This window comes from Physella acuta, unplaced genomic scaffold (assembly GCF_028476545.2).
Source record: "Physella acuta isolate Inbredline_101_S28 unplaced genomic scaffold, ASM2847654v3 ptg001275l, whole genome shotgun sequence".
Classification (NCBI taxonomy): Eukaryota; Metazoa; Mollusca; class Gastropoda; family Physidae; genus Physella; species Physella acuta.
The window spans coordinates 260,001-273,397 of record NW_026732790.1 but is presented as its reverse complement, the minus strand read 5'-3'; the positions used below and the strand labels follow the sequence as shown (position 1 = coordinate 273,397).

Here is a 13,397-nt window from a genome sequence, read left to right as displayed (position 1 = left end):
GGTTTTAGGAGTGAATGTGTTTTTTTTTTTGGAACAGGCCAATCGATAACATTGTGGCATTGGTGATTTATGTTCATACTCTCATTTGTGGGCTAATTTAAGAATTATAACATGAATGTAATGTCGCTTACTTTAATTGGTCAAGTCTTGTTGACATTTTTAAAAATAATATTTTTTTAGTCATAGTTTTAAGCAGTTAATCAAGTTTTTTGATGTTTCCTAAACTAGAATCAAATAACAGTTATGTTAAGCTTGTGTTATAGTCGAGATGCAAATAAGATATTCTTAGATAGTCTCTGACGTGTATTAAACAACGTAAGAAAATGTATTGTCCTTTACAGAATTAAAGACACGTTCAGTTTTATCAAATTCAAGACATTGGTTTAATTACGCTTTTGTTTTGTTTTGTTTAATGTTTAGAATAAATACAATTTTACAAATAGCCTTTATAGCTCAAGGTATTTATAAATAGGCAAACATAAGTCTTTACTTATTTTTTGCCTATTTATACAATTTCAAACCTGGCTGTCAATAGGGCATGTGAATCAGGTACCCAACACAGGGAATTAGACACAGAGACTTTCTACTGATTTGAACCCGGATTTGAAATCGCGATTTTCGGATTAGCATTTTGGCGCTCTGAATCTAGGCCACGCCGTTCCATAATTAAAACGTAGGCTAATTTTTTTGGGACATCAGTAAAAAACATATACTAGTGACTTAAAGATAATCTTAACTTGAAAAAAAGTTAGCAGATTGCTGAAGAAGTTTGGAGTATTTTACTCACAAAAGATTAGGGATATTGGCTTTGAAATGTGAATAAAGAGAAATTTTGCTGTAACAAACAACAATGTGCAAGAGGATTTCTTTAATGCAGGGGTCTCCAAACTACGGCCCGCGGGCCGGATGCGGCCCGCGAGGTCATTTCATCCGGCCCGCGACGATCTTTTTGTCCATTGAATAAATGTTGTTAAAGGTGGCTAAGGAACTTTGCACAGAAAATTCAAAACTATTTGAAAATGTAGCTTTGGGTGCAAATACCATTGCTCGCCGTGTTGCAGAGATTGGTGAAAACTTTGTGACTCAAATAGAGAAATATGCAAGCAAGCTTCGCCATTTTTCAATAGCAATGGATGCGTCGCTGGACAGTTGTTCCACCTCAACTTCTTGTGTTCATTAGAGTGGGTATAGAAATTGGCCTCTGCTGCAGACATAACTAGACATTTAAATTTTCTGAACTTAAAACGGCAAGAGAGGGAAATCTAGTTTCTTATCTATACACCCACCTAAAGGCCTTCAGATTCAAACTTGTCATGTATATGGAACAAGTACAGGCCAACAACTTGACGCACTTTCAGCAGTGCAAGTTCTTTACGGCTGAAGCAACCAATGAATTTCCCACGTCATTTACATATGATCATCAAAGACCTCCAGCTGCAGTTTCAGTAGGTTATCTGACTTAGATTCAAAGGCCGAAGAAGTGAGACTGCTTCAAAGCCCATTTGAAGCAAATGTGGCCAGTTGCAAAGATGAACTGCAGCTGGAGGTCATTGAATTAAAAGAGACACGTTCAAAGAGGGGCAGATTAATATTCATAAGTTTTTGCACAAGGAAGACTTTCCTAATATTAAAAGTTCTGCATCAAAGTACCTTTCAAATTTTGAAACAACATACCTATGTGAACAAACATTTTCATGAATGAAATACGCGAAGAACAATTGTAGAGCAAACTTGGACCTCGAGTGTGTTATCGACCCCCGAAAGCGTTTCTTCCAGACTTTTCCCCCGTGGGGGTGGGGTGGGGGGGGGTAGGGGGCTGACACTTGAAATGTGTAAATATATCTATATAAATTATATTTCGTGGGGAGGGGGGGGGGCGGTAGACGTTCTTCGGGAGGGGGGAGCGCCGCCTCCCCGAAGAGATGCCTTAAAGAAACTCTGGCCCCCGAACTGATATTTCATAGTTAATACGGCCCCCGGGCTGAAAAGTTTGGAGACCCCTGCTTTAATGTAACAAAACACAGAAATTAATTTTAACAAAGTAGAGAGTAGCAGGACTTGCCGTGATCATGAAGATGTTCCATACAAAATACCCCGGTCTTCGGGCCGCCCGACATTTGACGGAAACAGCCGAGCGACGAACGCTGGGGTCGAATTGGTCAATGGTCAGCTCCCTCTGGATGCACTCTGTGTGTGAGTACAGGTGCCACTCCTGCTCGTCCACGAACGACTGCTTGTTGACCATGTGGTGGTTCTCAAAGTCCTCCACGACCTCGACCTCTGTGTAGGGGAATTCAGAGGCCACGGTCACTGTCAAGTCCTGCAATGGAACCGTAATACATGTAGTTAAGTTTGGGGTACCATATACACATACGTTTCGGTGTAGTTTTGTGGTCCTGTAATATAACTCCACATTTAAGATACAGGAGATAGTATGTGGTCCTGTAATATAACTCCACATTTAAGATACAGGTGATAGTATGTGGTCCTGTAATATAACTCCACATTTAAGATACAGGTGATGGTATGTGATCCTGTAATATAACCCCACATTTAAGATAAAGGTGATGGCATGTGGTCCTGTAATATAACTCCACATTTAAGATAAAGATGATGGTATGACGTCCTGTAATATAAACCCACATTTAAGATACCGGTGATGTTATGTCATCCTATAATATAAAAACAATGTAAGCTAGGCTTCAAGGCAGTGATACAGTTTTAAAAATAACAACACTGAGATAAGCTATAGTTATGTAGAACTACAGTAAACAACAACTAATGGAAAACGTTATATTGCAGTCTTTCAATAAAAAAAAATAGCACATGTCCGTAAGTTATTAACATAAGTAGTTTACTACTTAACATGTTAAAGTTGAGGTAAAGATCCGTTTTTCTTATAGTTTGGGATAATATCTAGTTATAACATTTCACCTTTCACTGGTTTCATTAATTATTTCGGTAACATTGTGTGCCTTGAGTGTGTCTTTGCTAAAATTTGCGTGGGGCTTTCGGAAAAACGTACATTTGGGCATTTGTCATATTTAGACAGCGACCTTAGGGAAAAATGAACTAGCTAAAGACTATATATATATATATATATTTGTGTCTGCTTGATTTGTATCCTGTATTTTCGATACTCAAGTCCGACATGTTATCTAAGTCAATACTTCAGGTCAAATATTGTTCTACCAATCCTGCAAGATGACCCGTCACACGCACGAGACACGTGATTGAGAACGTCACTCAACCGTGCAGAAATCTGAACAATAACCGTCTATCATGGCATCGGCCACTTTAAAATTAGAACGTTTTACACTACTGCTGGGTATTGACATTCGCTGTTGGAATTCTATACGAAATCGATGGCGTATGAATATTTATGAGAACATTGATTTGCCCGCTGGATGCTCAAGAAAATTGAATTTTTTAAGCAGCTTTTCTATTAGACAGATCTCAAATACTTTCTTATAAGTTTCATGAGAACCTATTGAAATTGACTATATTTGACAGGCGAAGTAGCCATAGAGGTTGTTAGGGGGTTCGTGTCTAATTAAATACTTACACTAGATAACTGTATATTCGTATATATATATATATATATATATATATATATATATATATATATATATATATATATAATATATGTACATATATAATGCATTTTAACCCTATCATGACAACGTCTATTACATACTGCACTGCTTATGGCTATTTAAAAATAATGTAGTTTCGAAGTTTTATATTGAAAACTCTCGTAAGGACCCATTATCACTTAAACTTGGTGCATGCTGATTTATATATTGTCAAATCAATATTATAATATTAATTTTTATATTCTGTTTCATTGACTATTTTCTTTAGACATAGGATATGTAATGTGAACTACCTAACGATTCATCTTTTGGCTCAATAAATTATGAAACTAAACATTTTTTTGAGCTTCTTATTAATTTCCAGTGGAAAAGTTCACGTACTGATTTGTTTAATTAGGACGGGCTATGTATTGCATACTAGAAATAGGCCTACATCCCACCAGAAGAATAGAAATGAAGACAGAAAACGTTTCTGCTTGAACACGCTCCGTACAAATAGTATCAGTGGATTGACATCCAAAACCTACCGTGCTATACAGAACACAACTGCACCAGTGTTGTGCATATCATAATTACACTTGTGCTGTATTGCTCACAACTGCACCTGTGCTTTTATGCTCAGAACGGCACCAGTGCTGTGTATAGCTCAAAACTGCACCAGTGTTGTGCATATCATAATTGCACCAGTGCTGTATAGCTCAGAACTGCACCAGTGCTGTATAGCTCAGAACTGCACCTGTGCTTTTAAGCTCAGAACGGCACCAGTGCTGGAAGGTTAGTAGATCGTGTGACGTCACTTCTCATGCCACTCGCATCATTGGTAATTGGAAGCCACAATATGTAAGACATCGCAACATATTCCTTACGTTACACGTATCGTTTGTCTTGGCACGGATAGAAAGATAAAACTTCGCTCATAGATGTCATGTTCAGCGTTGTTTCATTCATTGGCATCTTCATACATAGCCATGGTGTTACTTGTAGACACACACTCATATATATATATATATATATATATATATATATATATATATATATATATATATATATATATATATATATTTATATATATATATATATATATATATATATGGCTTAACATACCCACGTTAAGGCACATACCTTTAACTAATTCTAGTTATTGGGGTTTTTTTTACCGCGTTTTGCTTTTTACATCCCCAATTATCATTTAGTTACCGGTTATTTAAAGTTAATTTTAGATTTTTTTTCAGAAACATTGACGATATTAATTAGTGCAGATTATGAATTATATTGACTTGATTTGCTAGTACGTTGATCATTCGGATCATATTGATTTGAGTGAATGTATTCCATTTTGAGTCTTCGTACAAGACTTTAGCTATAAGTTCTGACAATGTTTCGCCTGGTTGCAGAAACCAGTTAGCATTAATTGTGAGCAGTACACAATGACTATCCTGATTATTCTAATCTTTATAACAGCTATTGACTTGACTTGACTTAGTCCTCTTTGCTCCTTATGGAACATAGGGCCTCCAACATGTCCTTCCATTTCTTCCGATCCCCGGCTATTAATTTTGCCATCTCCTAAGACAACTCTGTTGGCTTCAGTTCTTCAAGAAGACTCCGCCTCCAGGCTATGCTCATTCTCAAAATGGCTACCTACACCAACACAATTTCTGTCCTCATCTACAAAATTGTTGTTCTCATCTTCAAAATGGCTGTTCTGAACAACAAAATGGCTGTTCTGAACAACAAAATGGCTGTTCTGAACTACAAAATGTCTGTTCTAAACTACCAAATGGCTGTTCTGAACTACAAAATGGCTGTTCTGAACTACAAAATAACTGTTCTGAACTACAAAATGGCTATTCTGAACTACAAAATGGCTGTTCTGAACTACAAAATGGCTGTTTTGAACTACAAAATGGCTGTTCTAAACTACAAAATGGCTGTTCTGAACTACAAAATGGCTGTTCTGAACTACAAAATAACTGTTCTGAACTACAAAATGGCTGTTCTGAACTACAAATTGTCAATCCCCAGATAGCCACGCTCCAGTTATTCCCCTGTTCACTTCTGCACACGATGTTCCCGTGTAGTTTTCCCGCCCTTCCCATGTTGGGATAATGTGAAATACCTGTTCGATCATTTCCGGTCACGTGAGCAGGGCTAAAACAAGGTCCCAGTTGTAGAACAGTAGTAAGTTATTAGGGGAGTTAATTTCAACAGGGTTTATAAATCTAGTTGGATTATAGCTTACTGCACATTTTCGATTAAAATAAAAAAAAACACCCAGAATAATTCGTCTTAATTTAATAATTAAAGAAGGCATTAATTTAAAATCCCAATGCAAGATAAACTAAATTATTCCTATTGTAATAAGAATGAGTGTTACTAGAATTTTAATGAAACACGTAATATTTAATTGTGTGATTGAAAAGAGTTATTTCTCGAGAATTGTAGGTTCGTTAACTTTTTGTTTACAGAAACGCAAGCTCTATAGCAGGGGTCTCCAAACTTTTCAGTCCGAGGGCCGCATTAACTATAAATTTTCAGTTCGGGGGCCAGTTTCTTCCAGGCTTGTCATTGATTTTCTGGGCAAAGTTCCTCAGCCATTACCAACAAACGTTATTTCCGTGGACAAAAAGATCTACGCGGGCCGGATGAAAGGACCTCGCGGGGCCGCATCCGGCCGGCGGGCCGTAGTTTGGAGACCCCTGCTCTATAGTATGAAACGCCACATTTTTTTAATCATTGGTCCATTAATATTTAGTCTTATCCCTTATATCTGATTTAACATACAGAGTTAATTAATTGTGAGAGTTAAGTTCTACATACGTGCTTTACTGGAACCATTCAACTGTTTATATCATTGCTACTTTTGCTTATAATTAGAAGATGGAGAAGGGGTTCAATAAACATACACACACACACACACACACACACACACATATATATATATATATATATATATATATATATATATATATATATATATATATATATATATATATATATATATATATATATATATATATTGATAGATAGAGAGATAGATCCTATAGTTTAAATGGGCTTAGCTTCAGGGCTACTTTCAGGCATTTTGCTCGGAGCAGAGGTGAGTGTTGAATTGTAACTTCCGGTTTCAAATTTTTAAAAATATCATTAAATCCCCAACCCCAATTACCCCCGACCCCCATACATCCCCCCCCACCTGGTCAACAGCCTGAAAGAAACTCTGCCCCCCCCCCCTGCAGCTCCCCCACTACCCCCGACCCCCATACATACCCCCTCCCACGACCCACTCAACTGCCTGAAAGATACCCCGGCATCCCCCTCCAACTCCCCACTACCCAGACCCCCATACATACCCCCTCCCACGACCCACTCAACAGCCTGAAAGAAACCCTGGCCTCCCCCTCTAACTCCCCCCAGCCTCACCTGGACATCAAACGGGAAATCGTCAAGCTCCAGGTTCTCCATGAACGTGCCCTTGACCGTTCGCTTCTCTGACATGTAGGCCTCGCCCTTGTCGTTGAAGACCACCCGGTAGCGGAACATCTCCTTGTGGTCACCATAGCTGTTCTCTATGTATAGCTTGGGGTTCCAGTACTTCCTGATGTCTGTGATGTCTCCACCCTACAGGAGTAACACAAAAATTAACGGTCGCAACATGTTTTAACTTAATTAAAAAAGTAAAGTTCCCTTTTAAACCTGACGGTCTACAGGGCAAGTGAAGTAGAGTTCAGTTGCTTCTGTGACCTCGGTATATGAAGAAGGGTAGTGTGGTCAGCACTATGCCAAGCCGCCTTTTCTTACCCTAATGTGAGTTAGGTACCCATCAGAGTTGGGTGGACTTGGGGTCGGTCTACTGACTTTGACCCGGATTCGAACTCGAGACTTGCGGGTTAGCAGTCCAGCTCTCTACCGCTAGACCACTCCATCACACAAAACTTTATTAAGGAAAACATATTTTTAGGTCTAAATTGACAAGTTTAATGTTATTTGGCTAACATCTTACTCTAAATTACTTCTAACATTACCAAATGAATACATTCAGCCAAGGCCAAAGGTCAATTCTCAAACAAACCAAACCAACCCACCCCCCAGCCACACCACCCCCAACCATGAACACAGTGTTTCTTTCAGACTATTTTTCTTCAGTGTTGGCGGGGGTGGTGGGGGGGGGGGGTACTTGAAAATACTTTCAAACTCGGGGTGGGGGGGGCAGGAAAATGGGGAGGGGGAGGGCGGTGCCTTCAGACAGGTGCCTGAAAGAAACACTGCTTGAACATACAAGCTTTTTCAACTCAAAGACAAGGGGTAAAAGGGTATTTCAAGTGGCCAATACATGGCTATAATTCTTCTTCTTCTTCGTTCTTAATTGTAATGTTGGACGCACTTTCCTCCAACACAATTAAGTATTACTTGTCAACTGGTTATGCGCCATTGAGACCAGATTTACTCCGATTTCAGCCTGCTTTTCTTTTTGGATTTGCTTCCATAGTCTTTGCCCAACCAAGAACAAACTACAAGGCAGCAAACTACGGTTTGATTAGCGACCCTCATCTGCCCGAGGGTTCGAACTCGAGACTTTTCGGTTTAGCAACCTTGAGCTTTACCAACTAGACCACGCCGACCCATTCCATAGCCTTTGTCTAACCACGAACAAACTACAAGACAACAGTTGAATTAATTTTGGAGTTGTCTATCCTCATTTGCCCGGCGAGATGATCAAACTAGGGAGATCTCGGTTTAGCAGTCATAAGCTTTACCGGCCTGACAACTTAATACTTATTCAATTCAATGTAATTGCTATCTGCCTAGCAGGTATCGCGTTTTTTTCCCCATTAGTTTTCGTCTTGCTTAGCCTCTATGACGCTGCAATTCGATATGCCAAACATTTTCAAGTAGAGTATGTCTATCCAGCCTATTGTTACGTGTATTTGCTACTAAACAATGCATTATCTTCCATCTCCACGAACACTAATTCATTCCGCTTCGTTACGCTACATGCGGGTTTAGCATTGTGGCTAGTTATTCTATTGAAAAACGTAAGGGTTTGTGATAGAGTAGGCTAAGCATAAAGCATTAATAAACACACGCAGCGAAAAATAAAGCATTGTCTATTCAAAGCGAGTTAGCATTTCAAAGTGAAAATCTATGAGGCAAAAGCAGTGGGTTTTTTTTTTATCCCAAGGTAAAATCAATTTTAGCCTAGAGGGTATTAGTAACCCGCTGTTTTTTCTAGGTGGATTTGAATCAATATTAGAACGGTGGTAAAACAATGGCTGTGTTTGCATTGTGTGAGAGAACGGAGCGGGATGTTATGGTGAAACCGATTTTTTGTGTGTGTTTGAAATTTTTTTATGACTCAATGTATTCAATGTTCAGCAAGTAAGGCCTGATGATTTGGATACAGGTCCAAGATGGTTTAAGTGTAGGTCGCCCTACTGCTGATTTGGATAAATGTCTAATGATAGAGCCCCCTAATGATGATTTAGATAAAGGTACGAGCCAATGGTAGAGCATACTAAAGCTGGTATGATATGGATAAAGGTACGGAATGGCCTAGTGGTAGAGCATCCTACAGCTGGTATGATATGGGTAAAGGTACGGAATTGTCTATGGGTAGATCACTTCACTGCTGATTTAAATAAATGTACGGAACTCAGTGTATAGAATATTTTTTTGGGCTTGAGTTTAAGTCTATGCTGAGTCAACACAGCTCTAGTGGGTACCTGACTCGAGTTGGGGAAAGTAAAGGCAGATAGATATACTACTGATTTCAGAGAAACGTATTTCACCCTATGAGGTCTGTAACTTCTCTTACTAACTACCACCACTACATTAGATCAGTGTTTCTAAACCTGTGTTCATTCAAACCCCATGGGTTCGTTGAGTCAATTTGAGGGGTTCGGCGCATGTCTAGACAAACTCGACTCATTGTTCACGATCGGAATTAGTCAGTGCAGACGATAGAAATGTTAAGAAGGGTTCCGTTAATGCGTATTAAAAACAGATGGGGTTTGGTACCTCAATAAAGGTTTAGAACCACTGATTTAGACAGTTGCATAATCCCATATAAACTAACATTCATCAACAAATTTGACTTTTTATGTAGTAAAATACGCATGGTTTTTACGACTATGTTTTGATCGAGGATAAAACATCCAAGCATAATGTTAAGCTTCGATCCAGTCTAATGATTAGATTGTTATTTCATTGATTTTTTTCGGCAAAGTGCTTTGAAAGGAACGTGAGAACTTTAGTTAGGTCTGTGTTATAACTAAGTCCACTGTTGATGATGATATTTATAACAGGCTGTGCTTTACTATTGCAAGAGAGAGTGTATCTAGATCTTTTTTTGGCGTTGTTTATATCAGTCTTTACCATTATGAATTTAAAAGTCTACTTCTATATATTTGTTTCTACCATTGAGTTGGAAATTCTGCTTCTGTATATCTGTTTCTGTGATGTTTTGAAACGTCTGCTAAAGCCTATTAGTCTTACTGTAAAGTAAAAAGTAAATATTCCTCTTTTGACTAGCGATCCATTGCGTTCAAATATTTCTTGACCTAAGCATATGAAGGGAACATGTGGTCAGCACTATGCCCAGCCGCCTTTACTTTCCTTGATGTGAGTTAGGTACCCATCTGAGCTGGACTTTCGTATTATCGGCCTAGCGCTCTACGGTTAGGCCACGCTGTCCCGTAAATATTACTGCCGATCACAAGAATTAAACTGGTAAAGTCTAGATATAATATAGTCTCCATTTATCATCATCACGCATGGTTAAATTGATATTTTATGGAATGTAGGCCTGCTACTACTACCATTATAAAGCTAGGCTAGTATGTCTTGTTATAGTTAACTTTAATGGTAAACGCAATGATTTATCATACTGTGTATTGATTGTTGTTGAACTTGTCACTATTGTGTAACCAGTCAATCACGTTTAACCGAAGTTTGATGGTAATCGTGTTACCATTTATAAGTGTTTAACCCAAGTGTGATGGTAATGGCGTTACCAGTTGTCAGCGTTTAACATTAATGTGATGGTAATCAAGTTATCATTTATCAGTGTATAACATTAATGTGATGGTAATCAAGTTATCATTTATCAGTGTTTAACATTAATGTGGTGGTAATCGCGTTACCATTTATCATTGGTTAACCGAACTTGATATAAATCACTGCACCGACCCTGCCCGTAAACCAACTGTCCGCACACGTTAAAGTGCTCTTTAGATCGGTACAGCAAGTAGGCAAATTTACTCGAGTGCACATTGTCCAATGGCTACAACACAAATGTAGGCTAATCGCTAGTTCATTTTATATATGTTTACATCAGACTATTGTGTAAATGGTTGTAATAATTAAAATTTAAAGTAGAGCCAAACTAGAAATCCGCGCTCTATATTCCGAATTTATAACTTTTCTCACTGTTGTGTATCTAAATTTAGAAAGCGAAACATAAAATCTGACTATAAAAATGAGGACAAATATCACATCAGGATAAAACGAGTATGAGTTGGCATTATGTAACAATGTAACAAAGCATACTTTCCCCCTCCATCTCTCCTGCTTACTTTAACAAGAACGGAAATTCCCACAAGGTTTTTTTTTTATGTCTCCAGAAAGATATTTTTACCTGTGAAATAGGTTCGTTGGCAAACGATTAGATACAAAATGTGTTTGGAGAGTATTCACTTTAGAATACGTCAGTAGTTTCTTTACTGTTTGCGTTTTTAAGTCGAACACACGAGAAGGGACAGATGTGTAAAGTAGATCACAGTCTATACGTCGCCGTTATTTAGTGAAAGTTTTATTGCTTTTATGTCATTCACGTGTTATCCAATATTTCTATACAAGTGGTTCTTAACCTGGGTTCGAACCCCAGGGGTTCGGAAAGCAGTGTTCTTCCAGACTTTTCTCCGGGGGGCGGGGGGAAGACTTTCTTCGGGGGGCGGAAACTGTTAAATGTATATATTTTCAATATAAATTCCATTTTGCTCGGGGAGGGGGGGGGAAGACTTTCTTCGTGGGGGGGGGGGGGGGGGGGGGGGGAGACAGAGCCACTCGAAGAGATGCCTGGAAGAAACTCTGTCGGTGAGTCAGCCTCAGGGGTTCCGAGGAAGACAAGACATCCACCAGAATCGTGCTTATTATTTACTGACTTTACATCTAAGCTTACATCACTAGAGAGGTACCCCAATCATTGTCTACTGACCTCAGTTAATTGTCCACCTAATTGCATCACAGTTTACTTACTTCAGATGTCATCCTAATTACGTCATTGTTTACTGACCTCCCTTAGTTGTCCACCTAATGACGTCATTGATTACTGACCTCAGTTGTTCACTTATTACGTCATTGTGTCATTTTTTACTGACCTTACGATGTAGTCACCCTAATTACATCATTGTTTACTGACCTCACTCAGTTGTCCACCTAATTACGTCATTCTGTCATTGTTTACTGAACTCAGTTGTCCACCTAATTACGTCATTGTTTACTTACCTCACTCAGTTGTCCATCTAAACTTGGTTCCCTCCACCTAGCTCGCACGATGACGTCAGCTGTGTACTGTTCCTTGAGCGTGTCGATTTCACCAACTTTAAAAAACTGGACGCAGACCTGAACTTTGATCTGTTGAAGAAACGAATCAAAGATTGATTAAATTTGACTGCTCCTTTAAAATAAGCATATTAAAAAAAAAAAAAAAACAAAAAAAAAAAAAAAAAAAAAAAAAAAAAACCCAAATACAAATACAACCACTTTTTGTTGATTGTAATAAATTGTATTTTTGTTTTGGACATGCCATTGTTTGCATGTGTTCACAGTGTAAATTGTGTATAAAATAAAAATACTTCAACACCAAGCTAAACAAAGAGTTATTGCAGAAGTAATGTTGTTGTGTATGTTTATTTTCTGTTGATATTTTATACACATTTAGCATTCTCTATTAAAAACCACAGAAGATTTCAATACAGTTCTAGCCGTTTACATCATTGATACACAGCTTGATTAGTTGACATGCATACCATTTTTTTTAATATCGCGATATGCTTTTATTTATCTAAAACATTTAAACACTTTTTCATTTCAAATAATATTTAAAGGCATGTTTGAAAATTTAGGTTAAAAACTGTTATTTAGCATTGTAATTCGAAGAAATCCGTTTTGTAAACAAAATAGTGTGATGTTATAATAAATGCACGCTTTATTCTGCATATTGCTATACCCCTGATTAAAAGTTGAATTAAAGAAAACAAAGCAGCCTACTATTACATTGATAATAATATAATTGTGATTACTACTCACTCGTTGTGCTAGATTCATCTAAACTATTTAAACAACACACTCTCGTGTCGACGCTAGTTTACACACTCAGAAATATGAACACGTATTCCATATCACCAAGACGTGGAGCCTACACTAGTGTGTAGAAAAACACAACACGCAATGGTGTGTATTTTAAACGACAGTGATGATGAGAAGTGTGTTGCTCCAACTGGTGTTACATAAACAGCACACGAGTGTGTAGCAGAGCACAGCGTTAGATGTGTAGCATTTGGTACAGGTGATTAGTGTTGACAGATGAGCGCGTGTTGATAAATCATCCCCCCACGAGTGTGTGTGTGGCAGTGTGTGTGTGGGGTGAGGGGTATGTGTGTGTGTGCGTCTGCGTGAGTATGCGTGAAGTGGTATAGATGTGTGTGATTGGGTGGGTATGTGTGAGAGTGTACGACTGCGCATGTGTGGTACAGTCATTATATGCGGGTAGCTTTGTGTTTGTGTGTGTGTGTGACGGTT

The 13,397-nt window shown here is 38.3% G+C and overlaps 1 protein-coding gene across 7 annotated transcripts in view; it reads right to left on the bottom strand.

The window, feature by feature from the left end:
* The window catches only part of LOC131957883 (cys-loop ligand-gated ion channel), a 121,537-nt gene that overhangs the window by 9,371 nt on the left and 98,769 nt on the right, over nucleotides 1-13,397 (bottom strand). For 6 of the 7 annotated variants that reach the window (XM_059322698.1, XM_059322700.1, XM_059322699.1 and 3 more), the window contains exons 2-4: nucleotides 12,102-12,230; nucleotides 7,020-7,217; nucleotides 2,063-2,320 (exon numbers count right to left, since the gene is read on the bottom strand). In XM_059322698.1, coding sequence (XP_059178681.1) covers nucleotides 2,063-2,320; nucleotides 7,020-7,217; nucleotides 12,102-12,230 — 585 coding nt within the window. Of the gene's footprint in view, nucleotides 1-2,062; nucleotides 2,321-7,019; nucleotides 7,218-12,101; nucleotides 12,231-12,905; nucleotides 13,038-13,397 lie in introns of those variants that run through there. The other variant, XM_059322704.1, reaches the window with a different exon arrangement.